At 34.2% G+C, this 21,354-nt stretch overlaps 1 protein-coding gene across 1 annotated transcript in view; it reads right to left on the bottom strand.

The window, feature by feature from the left end:
- Nucleotides 1-954: 954 nt before the first annotated feature.
- The window catches only part of LOC125649142 (protein FAN-like), a 24,888-nt gene continuing 4,488 nt past the window's right edge, over nucleotides 955-21,354 (bottom strand). Inside the window, exons 4-32 of the mRNA XM_048876396.2 lie at nucleotides 18,778-18,833; nucleotides 18,457-18,547; nucleotides 17,815-17,928; nucleotides 17,459-17,511; nucleotides 17,057-17,189; nucleotides 16,874-16,945; nucleotides 16,443-16,551; nucleotides 16,157-16,250; nucleotides 15,981-16,063; nucleotides 13,569-13,648; nucleotides 13,395-13,485; nucleotides 13,091-13,154; nucleotides 12,907-13,009; nucleotides 10,857-10,926; nucleotides 10,493-10,624; nucleotides 10,316-10,358; nucleotides 9,906-10,069; nucleotides 9,244-9,373; nucleotides 9,108-9,166; nucleotides 8,366-8,433; nucleotides 8,107-8,174; nucleotides 6,195-6,256; nucleotides 5,886-5,947; nucleotides 5,375-5,431; nucleotides 5,139-5,274; nucleotides 4,926-4,964; nucleotides 4,624-4,726; nucleotides 1,708-1,817; nucleotides 955-1,391 (exon numbers count right to left, since the gene is read on the bottom strand). Of these exons, the coding sequence (XP_048732353.2) occupies nucleotides 1,306-1,391; nucleotides 1,708-1,817; nucleotides 4,624-4,726; nucleotides 4,926-4,964; nucleotides 5,139-5,274; nucleotides 5,375-5,431; nucleotides 5,886-5,947; nucleotides 6,195-6,256; nucleotides 8,107-8,174; nucleotides 8,366-8,433; nucleotides 9,108-9,166; nucleotides 9,244-9,373; nucleotides 9,906-10,069; nucleotides 10,316-10,358; nucleotides 10,493-10,624; nucleotides 10,857-10,926; nucleotides 12,907-13,009; nucleotides 13,091-13,154; nucleotides 13,395-13,485; nucleotides 13,569-13,648; nucleotides 15,981-16,063; nucleotides 16,157-16,250; nucleotides 16,443-16,551; nucleotides 16,874-16,945; nucleotides 17,057-17,189; nucleotides 17,459-17,511; nucleotides 17,815-17,928; nucleotides 18,457-18,547; nucleotides 18,778-18,833 (2,532 nt within the window). The 3' untranslated portion in view covers nucleotides 955-1,305. The remainder of the gene's footprint in view (nucleotides 1,392-1,707; nucleotides 1,818-4,623; nucleotides 4,727-4,925; nucleotides 4,965-5,138; nucleotides 5,275-5,374; nucleotides 5,432-5,885; nucleotides 5,948-6,194; nucleotides 6,257-8,106; nucleotides 8,175-8,365; nucleotides 8,434-9,107; nucleotides 9,167-9,243; nucleotides 9,374-9,905; nucleotides 10,070-10,315; nucleotides 10,359-10,492; nucleotides 10,625-10,856; nucleotides 10,927-12,906; nucleotides 13,010-13,090; nucleotides 13,155-13,394; nucleotides 13,486-13,568; nucleotides 13,649-15,980; nucleotides 16,064-16,156; nucleotides 16,251-16,442; nucleotides 16,552-16,873; nucleotides 16,946-17,056; nucleotides 17,190-17,458; nucleotides 17,512-17,814; nucleotides 17,929-18,456; nucleotides 18,548-18,777; nucleotides 18,834-21,354) is intronic.

Below are 21,354 nucleotides of genomic sequence, written 5' to 3'. Positions count from 1 at the left end.
GGGTCATGAATAATTCCGCTGTATTGGTATAGGACTAATTGTTACTTTATAGTCATGTTTGATGTCCAGAAATAAAGAAGATTTTCTAAGATACAATTATGACCAACTAATAGTCCCACCCTTGGGCCTTAACCCTGAACCCATGGGTCATGAATTTCACTGTTTTTAAGATTACATTAATTTTGATGGTCAAGACACATTCCTCAGACCCCAGGGTCTATGAAATTCACATTTTGTGTTTCCCCTGACCCATAGATTTTATATAACAAAATTGTTTGAATTGGCTCAGCTGAAAATGGTTCAAAAGTTTACAACCGACATACAAAAACTGAGAGCAAATCAACTCTATGGACTTTGATTGATTGATTGTTTTGAAGGTTTCCACCACACTCAACAATTTTTCAGTTATCTGGTGGCACCCAGTTTTTATTGGTGGAAGAGAGAACCCAGATACAATGTACCTGGGAAGAGACCACCGACCTTCCGAGAGTAAACTGGGAAACTTTCTCTTTGAAGAATTGAGTGACTTTGCCTTTAATACATACTATAGTTATTATAATTAAGTTTTCTGCAGTTGTTTTTTATTAGACTTATCTTGACTGTATGCTAACATGGTGATGTCAGTAAATTGAATTGAATATAATCTATTGACTAAACTTAACGACTACACTTCTACTACTTTTGGCCCTGACATCAATGCATGCGATAGTTGTGTACAAATGACATGTACATGTATCACATTGATCAAATGCATGCATTTACCTGTATCTTGATGTGAAAGATGAGATGCAATGTTTGCACATACTGGTACATGTACTACTGACAGGTAAACACAGGTACAGGTGCACTTGTGGAGTTAATATCTAGCCCCATTCATGAGAGGAGGATCTTAAACATTTGGCGAGAAAAGATGCCAATTACCAATTACAACACTCAAGGAAAAACATGATATGCTTTATAATTTGAAAATACTAATTTTATTAACAAATACAATATCCCTACATCTGTGACATGAAGTTACATAGACAGAGACTAGATGTACAAAATAAACGAAAACAGCAACGTCGTATCCAGTTCTGTGACTCTAGTTTTTTAGATAGGGTTTTCAATGGATGCTATGATGCCAGTCTTCACTGTGCACACAATGTTTGATACATCAAATCTTTGGTCAAGCATTGATTAACAACAGTCAATTAAATCACATGGTGATTGTTTTTGACATAATTATGATTTTTTTTGCCCATCAAACTCATGTTTGTAAACTTTTAGCACTATAATGGAACACAAATTCAGTGTGGCATCTTGTCACGTTGGTTTCCACACACAGATGCCCCCTCCTTTGTCTCCAGTCAATACACATTTTGTTCTGACATCAATGCAGGTCACAGGTTCTACAGAATTAAGTTCGTGCACAGCTTAACACAGTTATCTTATAGCCAGATCAAATTTTGAATGCAATGAAAATATTCTGCAGATGCATTTCACTGTGATTATTAAACTGAATTTTTATATTTACTTCTGTAAATGTTTGATATGGAGAGTCAGTATTCCAATGCTCATTAAAGGATTATGAATTGTACATGTATGCTCTGGATATAATATTCATATAACAAATCCAACTCTTTCTTTATATCCAAATGTAGTGTTCATCAACCTGGGTATGAATCTACCAATATCAAGAAGGTGAATGAACTGCATTTGTCTTACCATCATGACCCTTCACCGTGGACACCACACTGGCTTTGTTCACGTCCCACATTTCTAGGTCACCATTTTCTGTTCCACAAAGCACCACACTTTCACACCACCCCAAGCACCTGAAAAAGAGGTTTCCACTCAGAGGACAAACTTACATAAAACACATTGTTATAGTACACAATTCACCAAGTACTAAGGATGTCCATGAGAACTTGATTAACTGTACTAAGGATGTCCATGAGAACTTGATTAACTGTACTAAGGATGTCCATGAGAACTTGATTAACTGTACTAAGGATGTCCATGAGAACTTGATTAACTGTTCTAAGGATGTCCATGAGAACTTGATTAACTGTACTAAGGATGTCCATGAGAACTTGATTAACTGTACTAAGGATGTCCATGAGAACTTGATTAACTGTTCTAAGGATGTCCATGAGAACTTGATTAACTATACTAAGGATGTCCATGAGAACTTGATTAACTGTACTAAGGATGTCCATGAGAACTTGATTAACCGTTCTAAGGATGTCCATGAGAACTTGATTAACTGTACTAAGGATGTCCATGAGAACTTGATTAACTGTTCTAAGGATGTCCATGAGAACTTGATTAACCGTACTAAGGATGTCCATGAGAACTTGATTAACCGTACTAAGGATGTCCATGAGAACTTGATTAACCGTTCTAAGGATGTCCATGAGAACTTGATTAACCGTACTAAGGATGTCCATGAGAACTTGATTAACCGTACTAAGGATGTCCATGAGAACTTGATTAACCATTCTAAGGATGTCCATGAGAACTTGATTAACCGTTCTAAGGATGTCCATGAGAACTTGATTAACCGTTCTAAGGATGTCCATGAGAACTTGATTAACTGTACTAAGGATGTCCATGAGAACTTGATTAACTGTACTAAGGATGTCCATGAGAACTTGATTAACTGTTCTAAGGATGTCCATGAGAACTTGATTAACTGTTCTAAGGATGTCCATGAGAACTTGATTAACTGTACTAAGGATGTCCATGAGAACTTGATTAACTGTACTAAGGATGTCCATGAGAACTTGATTAACTGGGTATTTGATTGAACGTCCGAGTATCCAACACTAAAATCGAAACTCGGTTACTCTAATGTATATCATAAATATTTCAAGAACATATTGTCATTAAAAACATCAATAACACTCATAAATACAATATACATGGTGCCTGCTAATTAGCATCACCTTCACCAAATAGTCCATGGTCGTAATCACCTGTGACTGTTTTACAATAGTCCATGGTCGTAATCACCTGTGACTGTTTTACAATAGTCCATGGTCGTAATCACCTGTGACTGTTTTACAATAGTCCATGGTCGTAATCACCTGTGACTGTTTTACAATAGTCCATGGTTGTAATCACCTGTGACTGTTTTACAATAGTCCATGGTCGTAATCACCTGTGACTGTTTAACAATAGTACTGTGACCAATCACCTGGTACATGGCTTTTCTCAACTATGGAAATCTTCCGCCCTAATATTTGGTTGACTTTAATGATTTTTTTTTATTTGAACATCATTTAATCAATCATAGTATATGCTGTTTAATTAATTTAGTTAGCATTCGGTAGTGACCTGGTCTGATCATTACAAAGCTTTGTAGCACTTTGTCCTCTTCTTGCATTGACCAAATCATCTTAAAAATCAAGCAGTCATTAAATCTTTTGTAATTATGTTTGCGTTTAATGTTTTTGTGTCTATTTGAGAAATAAATTTTATTTTATAAATGAAAAAATCAATATATGCACCCAGGGGTGTATGAGCAGAGTTGCATGGGATACATTGTAAAGTCAGGAATGATGTGGCATATTTATAATTGTGAATATTCGGATTTAAACTTTTATAGTTATCATGCAGATCCAGATATTTCTAAAATTTTCATTCTTTTTTCAGGACTGTGACCTTGACCTTTTTTCTCCAATATCAATAGGGGTCTTCCTAACCTGCTATCCAACAATATAACCAAGTTACATTTGATTCAGTTTTAAACTTTACGAGTTACTGTCCAGAAACCATATTTGTCTGAAGTTTTCAATCTATTTTTGGTCACTATGACCTTGACCTTTGACATTTTTTCTCCAAAATCAATAGGGACCTTGCTTTGCTGGTATCCAACAATATATCCAAGTTTCATTTGATTCAAATTCAAATTTTTCGAGGTATCCTTCTGAAACCAAATTTTTTTGGATTTTAAATCTATTTTCGGTCACTATGACCTTGACCTTTGACCTATTTTCTCCAAAATCAATAGGGGTCTTCCTTTCCTGGTACATAACAATATCTTTAAGTATCATTTGATTCTGATTTAAACTTTCTGAGTTATCATCCAGAAACCAAATTTTTCTGAAATTTTCATTCTATTTTCAGTCACTGTGACCTTGACCTTTGACCATTTTTCTCCAAAATTTATAGGGGTCTTCCTTACCTGGTACCCAACAATATATCAAAGTTTCATTTGATTACATTGTAGACTTTTCGAGTTATCATCCGGAAACCAATTGTTGACGCCCAACCGCCCGCATCACCAAGCCAATAGCCGAGTTCAACTTCGTTGCAACTTGGCTAATAAAAATTTGTTTATCAAATTTTGTTGGGCCTTAGGTTTTGTTAATCATGTATTATAAACATAGAAATACATCGATAGCATTTAACAGGTAAGTAATCGATAGCATATAACAGGCAAGTACCCTGTACTCGATCGGAAAATCGTCTGAGAAACCAATTGTTGAATATTGACCGAGTTGACATCCCCATCACATACATATTGTACAGCCTATGTAATTTTCTATAAAAATATGATCCATCTTTATCAAAACAATGTAATTGGATTGATAATCAAGGAAATGAAATGTTCTTTTTGAAACAAAGTTTACTTACAGAATCTGGTGTCCTACATTTTTAACAAAGACTTCTGTCTGAGTGTCAACATCAATGATCTTCAGTAATGAATCTGCTCCACATGAGATTAGCCTTCTACCGTCTTGGTATAAATATAGAATAATTCTCATTTTAGGAGTACTTACTAGCTGTTGTTTTCCATGCTAAGTACATATATAAAATAAAAGTGTGAGACTGATATTCCCATTGAAATGTAGAGTTTACAATAAACCAATATAAACTAAAACAGTTTCACCAGAAATACGTTGGATCTATAGAACTTTTAATTTAAAAAAACTTACCAAAACTAAATGCAACAGCATTGACAGTGCCATCATGGACTATGAACAAGAAAAAATTATATATATCCATTCGATTTAAAAAAAGATTCCTCACATGCAATATTGAATTTTAAAAGCTTACACATGTTCTGTGAAAAGAACTACATGTACCTCACAAATGTGACATAAGTAAAGAACAAAATGTAGGAATTCAGTAAGAAATATTCAATGTACTTTTCATCTCTGCAATAGGGTAAAGGGAGTTGATGTCCCAAATGATGACCTGCCCTTCTTTCGTTCCTGACACAAGAAGAGATCCAGTTTCATCCACATCTTGGCAAGAAACACCAGATTCATGATCTAGCTGTCCCTGAATGGATCAAAATATGCAGAGTAAAAATCAAAGCAAGCTGGTGAATGGAAGGTCTGAGATAAAATTCTCTAATTTCTACAAATGCTGAGCTTCTTACTATGAAAACAGCTGGATCGAAATTGTGTGGTTCACTTGGGGGAGTAAACTGCCATACCTGAAAAAACAAGATGTGTTTGTGAAACACAAATGCCCCCGATAATGGCAAATTCCAAAGATGGCAAAGGTCACAAGGACAAATATCTTGGTACCAATAGAAAAATCTTGTCACAAGAAATGCTCATGTGCAACATGAAAGCTCTAATATTTACCATTTAGAAATTATGACCAATCTCAATTTTTCTAAAAGTAGGTCAAATGCCAAGGTCAAAAGGTTTAGTACCCACAGAAAGGTCTTGTCACAGGGAATACTCATGTGAAATATCAAAGCTCTAGCACTTACAGTTCAAAAGTTATTAGCGAGGTTAAAGTTTCAGACACAATGACAGACAGGACAAAAACAATATGCCCCCGATCTTTGATCTCGGGGGCATAAAAATATGTCTGACATTTTATTCTCTCTACCTTGTCATAAATAAAGTATATGCATTCTTTAGTATAGATATGGTTACCTTTGCAGTTGAGTCCCATGATGCGGTCAAAAGAATCTTTTTCTTCCAAATGACAGAAGAAACTGTATTAAAAGAACATCTAATCATTTCCACATCTTAAAGAATTTCATCTTGTAAGATGGATCAGAAATACATGCTGTTTAATATAAAGAAAAATATCAATTTTAATCAATCAGAACAGACTCTGATATTGTCCACGTGTAATTTATAGATTAAGATACTAAAATTATTCACATTATCTTTCACCAACGAATTCAGGGAATTGAAAATATTGAACAAGGTATATATTATTGTGTAATGCTTGTTCACCTGCATCATCATGTGCTTTTAGAGTGTCCAAAATACGTCCAAATTCTATACTGTAGAAATATCTAGAACACAAAATCAAGAAAATCAGGGTTTTTTTTAAGCTTGCCAATGCAAATTGAATTTTTCTCACTTAATTGGGAAGAACTACAAAACAAAAAAAATGCACAAATTTTGTCAATGTTGTGTTTTCTAGTATTACAGATGTATTTGAAATCAATAATCTCTTGTTTATGTTTGATAGATGACAATGTAGATTTATTCTTGTGTTATATATCTTTTATTTCAAATTTAATGCTGACTGTGCTAGAGCTACACGCATACATGTGAGGATCCAGACATTGTTCTCATGGGAGTGAGTTCCACCCCAAGCAATTATTTCCGGGGTCCAACTTATACCAGGGAATAACACTTAGAATTTTACAACTGGAAATGCATAAATATAAGCAAAGTTAAACATATTTATTTTATTTTCTCCCAAGGGATTAGTACCCCTTCCACATGTATATGAGTGCCTGATGAATGATCAATCAATAAAATTAAGAGAGAAAAAATCGGTAATGTAATGAAGATAACACAATATAAAGATAAAAAAATATTCATAAATCTAAGAGTGATATCTTTGAATTTTATGTAATAATTCCATTTAGCATTAGTATTTTTAAAATGCAAACATGAACAATATCATATTGTATAGAATCCTAATCTTTAATACAATGATTAAAATTTTCAGCATTTGCATATATACATGTACATGTAGTGAAAAGAAGTAAATTCAAGTCTGCTACAAGTTAGACTCCCCACCCTCTCTTTTGGGGTAATGATACACTGAGATCCCTGCAAAAATCTAGATTCAAGCAGGTTGATCATGAATGTAAAACTTTACAATTACATATTTTCGTAGATAAATGTTTGATTTCTCTGTCATAGTAAGTGAAGTGATATGGTTACCTTATACATGTAAATGCATGCTACACTAACCCTAAAGCAATGGTGGTTGGGATGGGGGGGGGGGGGTGGTAGGTGGGGGTGGGGGCTGTTGCAGCATCATGGGGTATGCCAAGTAGCATAGAAACTGGAAACTAATGGAAGGAGACAAATAAATTTTTGAAGTGCTTGTCCAAGGACAGGTAGAAACACCAAATGTCCTTGCCCTACCACAAAATTCACTTGCCCCCATTTTGAATTAAGACAAAAATAAAATTATTTGAAATTGATAATCTTGTGGCATTTTATTCAATCCATTAATTCCTATGTATCCCTGTTTGCTCATCGTGATAAAGCCACGGCCAAGTTTCCTCCCATGACTTGAGATATTCCCCGGTTTTCTTTGTTTTGTCATACTTCACATCTTGTAGTTATAAACAGCTGATTGTCATTTTTATTACTGTTAGAGTCCTTTTTTTTCTGGCTATATGCTCACTATAGATTCCACTATATAAAATTTAACATTTAAACCTAGAAAAAATGGGTACATTTTTCAAAATATATCAAACACTATTGTTTTTATGAAAAACAAATGTCTCCCCAGCTCCCCAAACTGGAAGTGCTCCAAATGAAACCTCCTCCTCTTGATATACTGCATGGTACATATGTATGGAGGAGAAAGCATGAGAAGGAAATAGACATTATGAACTCCAATAAGCCACATAGGAGAAGTGTTCACAAACTATTTAACACCCTCAAAATCTCAGATCCACTATAACTTTAAAGAAAACAATTGGATCCTCCTGTCCCTACAATATGCCCATCTGGAAATGGCATTGAAGTATTGTACAAAATTTCAAGTCTATCAGATAAGCCATATAGAAGGAGATGTGTTCACAAGATTTTGTGACAGACAGATGGACGGACGGACGGAAAGTACAAAAACAATATGTCTCCACCTGAAAGAGGGGAGACATAATTTTCTTACACAAAGTTATCCCAAGATCCAACAACAATTGTTTTGTTATCTGGCATCACTAGACAAGAAGATAATGCCTGAAATAAAAACAAAATATAAGTACTATTAATACTACAGCTAAAGTCAGCACTAAAACATTTTAACTAAATGAACAATGCAAATCATTTAAGAAAAAAATAATTTTTTTAGAACAATTGGAAGGAAAACAAATGATAACATTATCCAAATACTCAATAACATGCTGAAAGAAGACGAAAAATCTTTTCACCATATTTGACACATTAAAACTCCTCAGCTGTCTCTGCTCCTCCAAAGAATACATTTTCAGCATGGTGTCTAAAAGAAAAAAATAATATGTTTATGGTGCTACCATTGGGGTGAGCACAGCCAGTGTATACTTCATGTATCAATTCATCCATAACAGGCATGCAGAATAAGAGAATTCTGAAGTTTTGAACGTTCGAAATTCGTGGAATAGGGGTAGCCATGAAGTTTGAGCTCCAATGAAATTTAATGATTCCATATTAGTCAATATTCATTTATTATTGAATTATAAAAGATTTGGTATAACATTTTTCATATTGTTTATGATTTTACTCTGTAAATAGAAAGTTATAAGTTTATACTGAAATATTTCAAATTCTAACATCACAGTCAGTAACAGCTTGAAGTCAGATGGGTATCAAAATTTATTTAACAGTGCGTAATTCTGTGATGTTATCTGTATGTTGGAAAAGCCTAAGTGCCCCGTTCGTGAACGCTAGTCCATGGAAAAATCTCAATCCGAGTTGTGCAGATATGTTATGGCGATATTTTGCATAAGTCACATGACCCGAACAAAAGATTATGAAGGTAAACAATGTACCCCAAACTTTGGATTTTTAACTACTTCTCTCTTATACATGTGTTACCATTAGAACTCACTGCACTCACCATTACAACTGTGTCAAACATACAAAACAGAGTCAACCACTCACTACACAGTCATGAAGAATTATGAGAATTCATACCTTGGGAAACGGAGAATACGTTGCATCCATCCTCAGTCAGTTGCAAACCTGTTACGCAGCTGAAAAAGAACCCCTGATTTAGATATGTAAACTTTCATTTGTACAATTTGAAACTTGAATTATATACAAGTATTACCTTTTATGTAAGGAGTGCTTATGTGTTACATGAAGAGCTGCGATTTCATCCAATGAAAGACAACTAGGGGCAGAATAAGCAGCCCTAGATTCAGCTGATTCGCTAGATTCAGTCTCCTTCATGGCCGGTTCTAGAAAAATTTAAAACACAAACAGGTGAAAAATTAATATTCAATTGAATAACATTCAGACCTTTTCCTACACAACCATGAATACAACTTCTACAAATTAAGGATTTGGATTTATATTAAGGTCATATTAATGTAAATGTTAACATCACGGACGTCCGAGTAGCGCAGAGGTATCACTCTCGCTTCTCACCGCTGCGACCTGAGTTCGATCCCCGTGATCGGTAGTGGTTGTATGTGAGAGGGTATGGCAGTTGCCCGCTTGGACTTGTGGGTTTCCTCCGGTTTCCTCCCACATAAATGACCCCCTAGCGCAAACATCCATGTATCAAAGGACCCCATTGGAAATAAGCTTTCGAGCTTTCATGGGTTATCCTGGGTATTTATGTATGTATGTATGTAAATACCGAATAAACATCTAATTTTTATTTTTATCACATTCTTTATCTTTTAATTTTTCATAACATTTCATAATATTTTGATACATGCATCCATTACTAAAATCTTTTAAATAGGTAAAGATTATTACAGTGACCTTCATTCTCTTGTGAACTAGAGGATAATGTTGTAAAACTGTGATGTCTGAGGCCATCTTCTGTAAATCGAGGAGGGTGTGGTTTTGTAAACAGCTGTTTTGGGGTCTGACCAAATTCCATTATTTGGATCTCTATTCTTGCTCGTTCATTTGGGTCCTCAATTCTACAAAGTATCGAGTCACAATCTTAGTTTACCTAGAGGGTATTCAACAAAAATTATAACCTCCATTATCACATGACACATATTCTACAACATCACATGGCACATAATCTACATCATCACATGACACACAATCTACAACATCACATGACATATAATCTACATCATCACATGACACAAAATCTACATCACATGACACACAATCTACAACATCACATGACATAATCTACATCATCACATGACACATACTTTTCCAAATCCACTTCTCCTTCATATGTCATGTAGTAGAACACTGAAATCAGAAATATAGATAGCATATGTATAATATTAAACTAGGCAATGGGACAACTACCAGAAAATCCAATCACAATACATATGTATTCTTTTAGAATTTTCCTAGATTATTCAATCATTGTTTCACCATACCATTATCAGATTTTTCTGCCTCCTCTCCTCTCTGTTTGTATCCAAATATAAGATCTATCCAGTTGTGTAGGTTCTGAGACGCATAATCACTCTCCAAAGCACCTCTCATTTTGGCGATAAAATCACAGTGATCTAAAAGTACATACAAGTCATGAGTGCTAATTCAGCGCTGTACTAAAACTGATGATTCTTGAACTGAAAGAATTCTCCCTGATATGGTAAAAAAAAAGTCTGATTACTGATGCATATTATGTGTAAGCTATTTCTTTCATTTGAATTGATTTCTTTAATACAAAAATTGCAGCTAATAGCACTTCCTCTTATTAAACAACATGACTCCAGCAATAAACATTTCAATTCTCACCTTCTGCCCACGGTGGAAGTTCAACATCACCAATCTGTCTGCCATCTTGTCTGATACCAAAGTTACTGACCTAAAAATGTCACACTTTAATTTAGCTTGAAGTATAGTAACATTTGTTATTTCCAAAAGATGGAATTTTGAACAGATTTTTGATGTTACAAAAATATCACACATACGCCCTTCAGATGTCTGAGCGCTTTCAACATTTTACATAATATGTTTTATGGTGTGACTGTAGAGATGACTGAAGACCCTTACATGTAACATCTTGCAACACGACTTTAGACATTTGATTCACCTATAATTCATTTAGGAAATTTAACACAGTTGATGTAATCAGTGTATTGTGATGTCATATTCAGCTTCAGTGCTTTTTCCCCCTTTCAAACCAATTAATTATCAACAGCATCAAAACTTACTAAGGTACGAGAAGATTTGCCTGGTGATAGATATATCTACTCTTTACTAGTTACCTTCAGGCTTTTTTACAGCTACACATACACATAATGACAATTTGAATGTTGTTGACAGCAAGTGATATCAAGTTTATGTCAGTCACAGAAACAGTCACATAAACAAACAAATATTCAAAAGTAAATAATCATGTTTAGATAAAATTCCATGAATAATAGGTTGGTGAAAACACACATGAAATTGACATGTACCATATCAATTTCTGTGTAAATGTAATTCAGAAAGGGCCCATTAATGAATAGATCCATTACATGTAGGTGCTCTACTACTGAACTACATGTATCTGGTCAGGTAGTTAAATTACTGTGGTTTGTATATCCACCCTTCATTATTTTTTCTGGACTTGAAGATATCACATGCCATAGAATTTACTGTCATCCAATTAATAATGAAAAAATCTCAGTCCCATAACTCCGTAACAACAAAACTGATATATCTGAAAATCAAAAGGGATCTTCCTCTTCCTTTTTCAAGCAATACCTTTAAACTCTATATCTTCTCAAGTAATCTCAAGTCACTGCAAGCCATAGAAAGTGCTATTATCTTATTAATATTTTAAAAAGATTTATGTCCCATAAGTCCGTAACTACTTTACTATAATTGTTTTAATTTTTCTCTACACTATACTTTGTCAGGTATAAATGTGAATAAATACTGTAACATTGAATAGAATTAGGAGCTCCACTCACTACGCACACTTACCAACACAGTGTGATACAACCTGGGGAAGAGTTAGGATTGAATTGGCATATTGCATTTTTTCTATAATAAATACATGTACAATTTATCAAGATAGTCTGAAATAAAATGAATAAAGTTGCCTACATTTATGGAGTATATATAATCATGGTCTACATATAATTACATACAAGTATTAACGTCTTCATTCCTGATGCTCGATTTTAATAAAGGATTTTACTTTATATTTATCTTCTTTATTTTTAGATAAAAACATACAGTATATGTTTAACTTAAAATTTGGGAATTACTAAAAATGTAAAAATTAAAAGAAAACTTAAAAATTTATTAACAAATCTATCATGATATTTTTGCATTTTGTTACCCTTAATCATAATGCACTTTTGATCGGATGTAATGAAGAGTTCTTGTCACACTGTTTGCTCCATTCCTACAATTGCTTGTTTAAAATTTGATAGAATTACATGTACCATGATTGAAAAAAAATACCACATCTATATTAGCCATGAGTGTGAATTTGGGGGAAGAACTAAGCAACAACCAGTCACACCCGATTGCACAGAGCAGTCACCCTTGGGTCTGCTAAATCTGGTCTACGTCTGCTTTAAGAAGACTCAAAAGCAGATACAGAGCAAGACCAGATTTTGGTGTAAAAGACACAGAGCAGACGCAGGGTCTGCCTTCCGCTTCTGGTAAAGTGTTAGGTTGTATCTGACTGAAACAGTACATGTACTGATGTCGACGAGATTTACATGAAAGTTACCAAGAACATCAAATACTTGCTATAATTATAATACATGATTCTTTTATATCTTATCTACATGCACATACCCTTTCATGTGTAATTAAGCTGATCTTAAAATAGAAGTTTTCTTACCCCCTTGTTCAGAAGAAATTCTCCATTCCCATCAAAAAATTCTGGAATCAATTCCTTAAAGTCAGCTGCCCCCTCTAGGCAATTACCCCAGGTGTCATCCAAACTAGAATTATACACATTGAAAACAAGAAATAAACTGTATCTTTGATTTAGATGGAAAATGAATGATTTTGATATTTCTTACCTATTAAACATTCTGTCAGGTTTGTCAAATTTTCCATTTTGTAAACAAAGCACATACTCTGGAGCTAAAATTAAATGTAAGACTTCATATATAATTCTGTAAAATTAATCAAATCAAATGTAAGACTTCATATATAATTCTGTAAAATTAATCAAATCAAATGTAAGACTTCATATATAATTCTGTAAAATTAATCAAATCAAATGTAAGACTTCATATATAATTCTGTAAATGATGGTTTCACAAATCTTAGTATGAATTATTATCCTGACAATATGACATATGTATGCGCATGTATAATTACCTATCCTTGCCAAGTAGAACAAGACATAGCCAGGAGTGGAATAGTGCGACCCATACAGGAATTTGGGATCTGGCATTTCGCGATACCTCTCCTAAAACAATTAATACACTAATTCTGTAACACCACCACAACTTCATTTGATTGACAAAACATCATTTTTTATAATAGATATACCCTCATTTTCTGGATCCGTTCCTCATTCAGAGCCCCTATAGGCTTTTTCAGGTCTCTGTAGATTTTCTCATCGCCCAAGTCTAAAAAATAATGTTGTATACATTGATTAAATGTATGTTGATCAAGGCAATCTTTTTTTCTGAATACCTAACATGACTGCTTTCATACATTTAATGGAAAAAAAAAAAATGAAGTTTTTGCTTTAAAGGTCATATGAAACGATATTCTGAAGAATTGAGTTATGTATGGGAATTCATTAATCAAGGTTTATGAAACAAAGACTTCATTTAAAAAAAATTTTTTCAATGCAAGAGAACATCATATCAGCTGATCAAATGTACTCGATCACGAAAATTATCTTTGACAATCGTGGCTTACCTCCCTTGCTGATGACGTCAAAAAGGCCCACTGTGATGTAAGCAACCATAGACTTATAACATGGTGTTTACTGCATAGCTTTGAAAAATGCCACAGTGTGCTGCATTTAATTGCAGTGTTAGGTCGCAGAAGGGGATGCCATGTACCTCTTCCGGAGGGATCACAAATTTAGAAAAAATATGGATACAAAATCTCCGACACGATGGATTTGTTGCCACGAACAGTCACAAACACTGCACTTTGAGAACAGTAAATCTGTCGGTAGCCAAACAATAGGGACACAAATAGATCAACTTAAAATCAGACCCTGTGCCAAACATTTTTTGACTTTTCAAAGTTAACAGATAAAGTTCAAGCGAAGAGCACTGTAAGTATGCAAAAATGTAAATACACAAAGATTAATTATTGTCAGTAATCATAAAAATGCACCCTATCAATGAATGTGAATTTTCATCTGCATTATTACAAGTTCTATCAGTCAATGGTATTCATATAATTTCATGTTTATTATAAATATGTGGAATATAGAGCTCTACACTCGTGTCCCAAAAGCATGTCACTTTTATTTTCTTATTATTGATCATAAAATTTAGTCAAATTAAAATTGTAAAGAAACCTTTCATTCTGAAATTCAAAAAGAAAATCATGAAGTATCATTCACAAATTATAACTTATATTTCATATACTATATCAGTACTGATAACTGAACCTGTTTGATAAAAAAATCATATTTTTTAAAAAAAAAAAATCATATTTTTTTTTATTTTTATGAAAATAATATTTGAACAGCTGGTATGTAAAGTGAGAAAGTAAAATCAATACTTGCTATAGAATTAAACGCAAGCAATTTTTAGAAATAGGCCTAACTTACTATTAAGAATTATAACTACCCCCCCCCCCCCCCCTCGATTAATAACAATGATTTGTGGGCCACATGAGGTAACATCAACTTATTATGAAGAACCATGCGCCAGTACAATGATACATCCTTGATACATCTGCCACATTTAGGGTACTCTACACCTACAAAAATATACTTTAATGCAACTTCATTTGTGATTAGTCATATCAAAAGGGAAACAGTTTTTAGACATGTTTTATGATAAATCATCAATGAAATATACACAACTTCATGATCATGACTTCTAATCTCTTATTTAAAACAATAGTTAAACTTCAGTATCTGATAAGTGACATGGGGTCTTCAAATCCACAGGCACCTGAAGTATGGACATACCTTAACATCCCACCCCCCACCCACCCCAGATTTCTGATTCTAATATGTGGATCCTCTCTCTATCCCATCCCAATTTCGATTTATGGAATTGTTTCACACTTTTTGTAAGCTTTAGAGATTGGCCTTAGACCTACCCGTTTTATTAATAACCAGTTGAAGTTCAACCTCTAAAGCTTACAAAAAGTGTGAAACGATTACATAAATCAAAATTGGCATGGGATAGACAGAGAATCCAAAAATTTCGGAGAAATTATCCCCGCAGAAAAAATTCAGAAGGAAGGGGGGAGGAGGGGTTGGTTGTAGTATCCATACTTCAGGTGCTTGTGTTGACTTCTTCAATTTCAAGATCATCATCTGTAGCGCGTTATTCACTTGCTGTGCATCATTCCTGACTCGTTTAAACAATATGATTGAACCACGAAATCGGACAGTTCGTCAGAAAACAGAAATTCGTCCATATCCATTAGATTAGCGAAAGATTTCGTGAAATAACATGATGTACAGTTACACTATTTTCATTGAGTTGTTTACATCGATGGGTCGTTGTGACGTCACTAACACACAGAATCCAGAACGATAAACGGGTAACAAATTCATCCTATGTACAAGTTTACAGCTTATTTCTTATCAATGCAAAAACAACAATTTTTTATTATCCGCAATTCAAGTTTCATTCATACCAAACTTTATATTTATGAAGTAAAATACCACTGTTTGAAATCGTTTCATATGGCCTTTAAGCCTTATTCATTTTGATTTATAATTGTCATTTTACAATAATGATATATAGAATTTACCAATTGCTGGTGAGGTGAAATCAGTAATGATCCATGGCATGACAGGGTACTGAGTTAGATCACAGAAACTTCTGTCTGCTTGGCTGGAAGTAGGGGTCAACAATGTCAAAGGTTAAGAGGTTATCAAAAAGTGAGCATAAAAAGTGTACACCAAGACAAAACCTAGCATTCCTTACCTGTTGAGGTACATCAGGTAATCATAATTGGACATGTTTTTACTTTGCCATTTGATCATCACGTCATCATGTGATGAATCCTCAAGCTGAAGCTCTTTAAATATTTCAGTAATAGAAATATCAACTATACATTAGACCAATGCTTATTCCATACAGACTAAACAACTTAGTCTCTGACATTATAAAGAAATTGTATCATGTTGAACTGACTTCCTAAATTTGATATGTGTATAAGATGAACAGTAAACAATCTTTTCTTGAACAGTATCTCATTCAATAGACTTGCCTTTTTGGTTCAGAATTGTCTCCATTAGTTTTTTTCTTTCCTCCGCTGTTGGCAGACTCAGATATATGTGAGAGTAAGGTGCTCCTTCTTTACAGAAGATTTCTATTCCCTTAAAATCAACAGAAACACATTTGTAATCAAAAGTATCGGTCAATGCCAAACAGTATTCAATTTGAATGTTTGAATTTTCTTAGGTACATGTACATACACTCAATTTTCTGGACACATTGGTTATGAACTTGTCTACTTTGGCAGCAGTTAGTACAAAAGCACGTCTAACCCAGAATTAATCAAACTCTGTTATTACTAGTAAGTGTTCTATTTTGAGTACAAGTGCTAATGAAAACTTTAAGAACATATACCTTTATATTTTTGTTAACAAATCATACATGCATTCGAGCATTACTGCTGATATTAGTGGATTCACTCACAATTTTACGCAGAAGAAATCTTCTCTCAATGACTCTGGAAATATCTTTTAACCTTATCTTTATAACAGGAACCTAGAAAGAGAAAAACTCACTTCAATATAAAATATAAATTTTGTGTGTTTGTTACATCATCTTCTAAGTAATAGAAAATCTTCTTGATGCATGCTTAAACTGAAAAATTACCTTTTCTATATTGTTGAAAGGCTGGAAATACAATCTTTTGCAGGTAAGCATGATTCTGCCGGGGTTTGTGACAAGGGGAAGAATTCGGTCACCTTGTGTTTCAAACTGAATTTTCTCATAAAGATCTTCCAACCTTTAAAACCCATATCAATAAGTTCAAATGAATTGTAGATAAAAAAATATGTTTTCTTAATTGTTGATATCATTTGTAACAAAAATTAAGATAAATAAATGGAAGTGATTTCATTCTAGGTATAAAATTACATTATTATCAGTTAACTTAATTCAGAGCCCCATGCTTCACCTACAGACTTACCAGCTGGTATTAAACTTGCCCCATGCTTTACCTACAGACTTACCAGCTGGTATTAAACTTGCCCCATGCTTCACCTACAGACTTACCAGCTGGTATTAAACTTGCATCTTGATTGTCTGGAGAGCACTATGGCATTAATCTACAAAGAATATCATCAATGGACAACAGCACACTTCTTCTATTGATTAATGAACTTCAACTTACATTGAAATCATGTTTACAAAAATGAAATCATTATTGAAAATTAGAAATTTATTCATTTTTCAATAATTCTTATTGCAAGTATCTAATTGATATTAGTTGAAGTTCAGAAATAAATAAAAGAATAATATGCTATCATTGGTCATCTTTAATATGTTTTTTCACACCTTCTAATAATCATCGTTGGAAACCCATGGCTTCCAACGATGTCTAAAGTAAAAATTCTTCTTGACATTGTTACCATGGCAGTTTGCTCCCCTGGGGGTAATGTGGAGGCCCTGTGAAGCTGACACATCTGAGGCAAACAGTCGTCCACGGAGACATAATCAAGCTGGAAGGTGTAATCTGATGCTTCCTGAAACAGAGGCAATCCAACCATAACCAGCTTCAGTTGTGAATTTTCTAGTGCTTGGGCCAGAAACAGTGGCACCATTTTCGCTCACTGATCCAGAACCCCTTCCCCCTACACAGATTTCCTTGACCTATGAACTAAATCATTACCTATGGCCAGATATTTCTGCATGTACTCAATGCATATGTACCCAAAGGTACTATGGACTATTAAAATGTCCTTTAAGAAAACTCTCATACTGTAAATCAATTATATTTCATGAACTTTATCTCATGTGAACTTCATATATTATCCTGTTGAGGGAGCCTGGTGACTTAAAATTTAAACAAAAGTAAAGTTCTCGAGAATCTAAGTAATTTAGTCTTTTATTGACCTATCAGGACAATCTTTCTTACAGACAACAATTTAGTTTGCTAATTTTTATATCCAGTGATAAAATAGCCCCAAGTCATACATTAAAGAAATACTATTTCAAAAGTAAAAGAAATCTGTTCCCTGCAATATTCTGTGGTGGTGATAATGTTCGCATACCTTGACAAATGAATAAGGACCAATGATGTTGTTTTCCTTCATTTTCACAGCTACACTGGAAGTGATTTTCATAACTTTATCCTTATCTACTCTGTAGTAAACAGAACATAACAGAATATTCAATAATCATACTCTAAAGATGATAAAAACATTTTAAAAGAAAATTATATTAGATTTTTTCTTCTGTGTTTTACATTTGAACATGATATTAGATTTTTTCTTCTGTGTTATACATTTGAACATGATATTAGATTTTCTCCTCTGTGTCATACATTTGAACATGATATTAGATTTTTTCTTCTGTTATACATTTGAGCTTACCTCGAAAACAAATCTCCAGACCATTCTTCAATTGAAGTAACATTTTTCAAAGGAAGCTTGAATGAAAAAGAGAAATAATTATCACTTTAAATGGTTTCCTTGTAGATCTCTCTCTCTTTCTCTCTCTCTCTCTCTCTCTGTCTCAATAAATGAAAAATGAAAAAGAAAAGAGATGTCTGTAAACCACATATGGACCCCATGGTGCAAAATTGAAAATGGTTATATACATGCATAATTTGATTGATAGTAGTACCACCAATTCGAAATATTGAGCAGAGAGTATCTTCCTATGTCAGGAGTGGATTGACCAAGTGACCTAAAAATCAATAGGGGTCATATACTCCTTATGTTGTACCAGGTTTGGTGTCAAGCAAGCAAATAATTCTTAAAATATAGGAGACAATATATTACTATGTCCAGTTTAACCACTGACCTTTGACCATGTGACCTCAAAATCAATAGGGGCATCTTCTCCTGAAGATGTACCAGTGTACCAAGTTTGATGTCTGACAAGCAAAGGATTCTCAAGATATTGAGCAGACAGTATATTCCTATGTCCAGTTTGACCCTTGACCTCTGACCATGTGACCTCAAAACCAATAGGGGTCATCTTCTCCTGAAGATGTACCAGTGTACCAAGTTTGATGTCTGTCAAGCAAAGGATTCTCAAGATAGTGAGCGGACAGTATATTCCTATGTCCAGTTTGACCCTTGACCATATGACCTCAAAATCAATAGGGGTCATCTACTCCTTAGGATGTATCAGTGTACCAAGTTTGATGTCTGTCAAGCAAAGGATTCTCAAGATAGTGATTGGACAGTATATTCCTATGTCCCATTTGACCCTTGACCTTAGACTAGGGCTGCAACGGTACCCGAAATAACCAAAAACCGCGGGTCATGTTGTTCAGGTCGGGTTCGGTTCCATTTTTCCATATTTCGGTTCGGGTTTAGTTTTAATAATAGAATCATTATTAGAAACCCGTTTAAACGAAATGTCGTCAAAATCCTCAAAGGTGGCAGTATTTTGATCAATTGTTAAATGATGGCATTGTGGACAAAACTGTAAATAATGATAGTATATTTAAGATAAGTCAGACACATTGAAAATACGCTACAGGATCAACATCGTCGATGACAAAACATTGAAAGCATGGATGGAAACTAGTAGAAGTGACAATGCTGTTTCTACAGTGTAGTACCAAGGATGTTGAGTCTAAACCTCAGTCCACGTACCTGGGTAATTATTGTGACAAAATACAATAAAGGTTTTCGATTTTAACTGTATATTAGATTTATAAAATAGTTATATAGACCCGAACCGAAATACCTGAACCCGAAGTAAAAAATTTAGAACCGACCGACCCGAAAATTTTTGGAACCGTGATGGCCCTACCTTTGACCATGTGACCTCAAAATCAATAGAGGTCATCTTCTCCTGAAGATGTACCAGTGTCCCAAGTTTGATGTCTGTCAAGCAAAGGGTTCTCAAGATATTGAGTGGACAAGGTCTTCCTATGTCCAGAATAGATTGACCCTTGACCTTTTGACCTGAAAAACAATAGGGGTCCTTGTCTACTCATAACCAACCCACATATGAAATATCATTACGATCAAGTGATTGGTTCTTAAGATATTGAGCGGACAACATGTGATCTACCGACGGACCGACTGACAGGTGTAAACCAATATGCCTCTCTTCTTCGAAGCGGGGCATAAAACTAATTATAACTAGATGCGATCTCATTGTGAGCAATGAGTGGGTCTTCCGTCCAATTTTAGATGTGATGAGATAAGAATTTGACTGAGATTTTCGTTCATAAATAATGATACAAATATATTGTCTAGACGTACAATTTAGCTTCGGTAACGTTTTACAAATATTGATCATTTAAGTGCTATAAATTAAAGACTCTGCCCCTCTCGGCCACTAATTAAAGGGGTCAGCCTTTTTTCAAGAAAAAAGTTATTAATTGCAATACAAATTCGACTATTCAGGCGAGCCATGACACCCGGAGGCCTATTTTTTTTATATCATTAGATAGATCTTGCAAAACTGAACAACTTTTATTCTACATGTCTTATCAAAAGTTTCGTGAGAAAAAAGTTAATCAATGTAACTGAAGTTCAATGGTTCAGGCGAGCCATGAGGCCCATTTCTTGATATGGCACGAAAGATCTCAATAAACTGTACAACTTTTGTTATATATGTCTAAACAAAATATTTACGAGTAAAAAGTTATGATTTAAAACCTGGAAAAAAATTGGGCACTTTTTTAAACTCCATTTTCGACCCCTACCGAGCTTCCATACTAGGCACTTCCAGAAATTTTGAAAAGCCAGGTGCACAACTACAACATGTTGTCTAACAACACTGAAAATTTCAGCACTCTAGCTTTTATCGTTTTTGAGATTTTGGACAGACAAAATGGTTATCTGAAAATCGATAAAAGGGGGATAACTTCCAACCGGAAGTGATTTTTCAAAAATTGAAATGGCGGTACAAACTTCAAATGGCAACGCATCAACCCTAAAAATTTGAAGCAAATCGATCCAGCCATCTTCGAGAAATCTTCT

Source organism: Ostrea edulis, chromosome 1, assembly GCF_947568905.1.
Source record: "Ostrea edulis chromosome 1, xbOstEdul1.1, whole genome shotgun sequence".
Lineage (NCBI taxonomy): Eukaryota > Metazoa > Mollusca > Bivalvia > Ostreida > Ostreidae > Ostrea > Ostrea edulis.
Note: the sequence above shows the minus strand (reverse complement) of the source record. Positions and strands in the feature narration are given on the sequence as shown.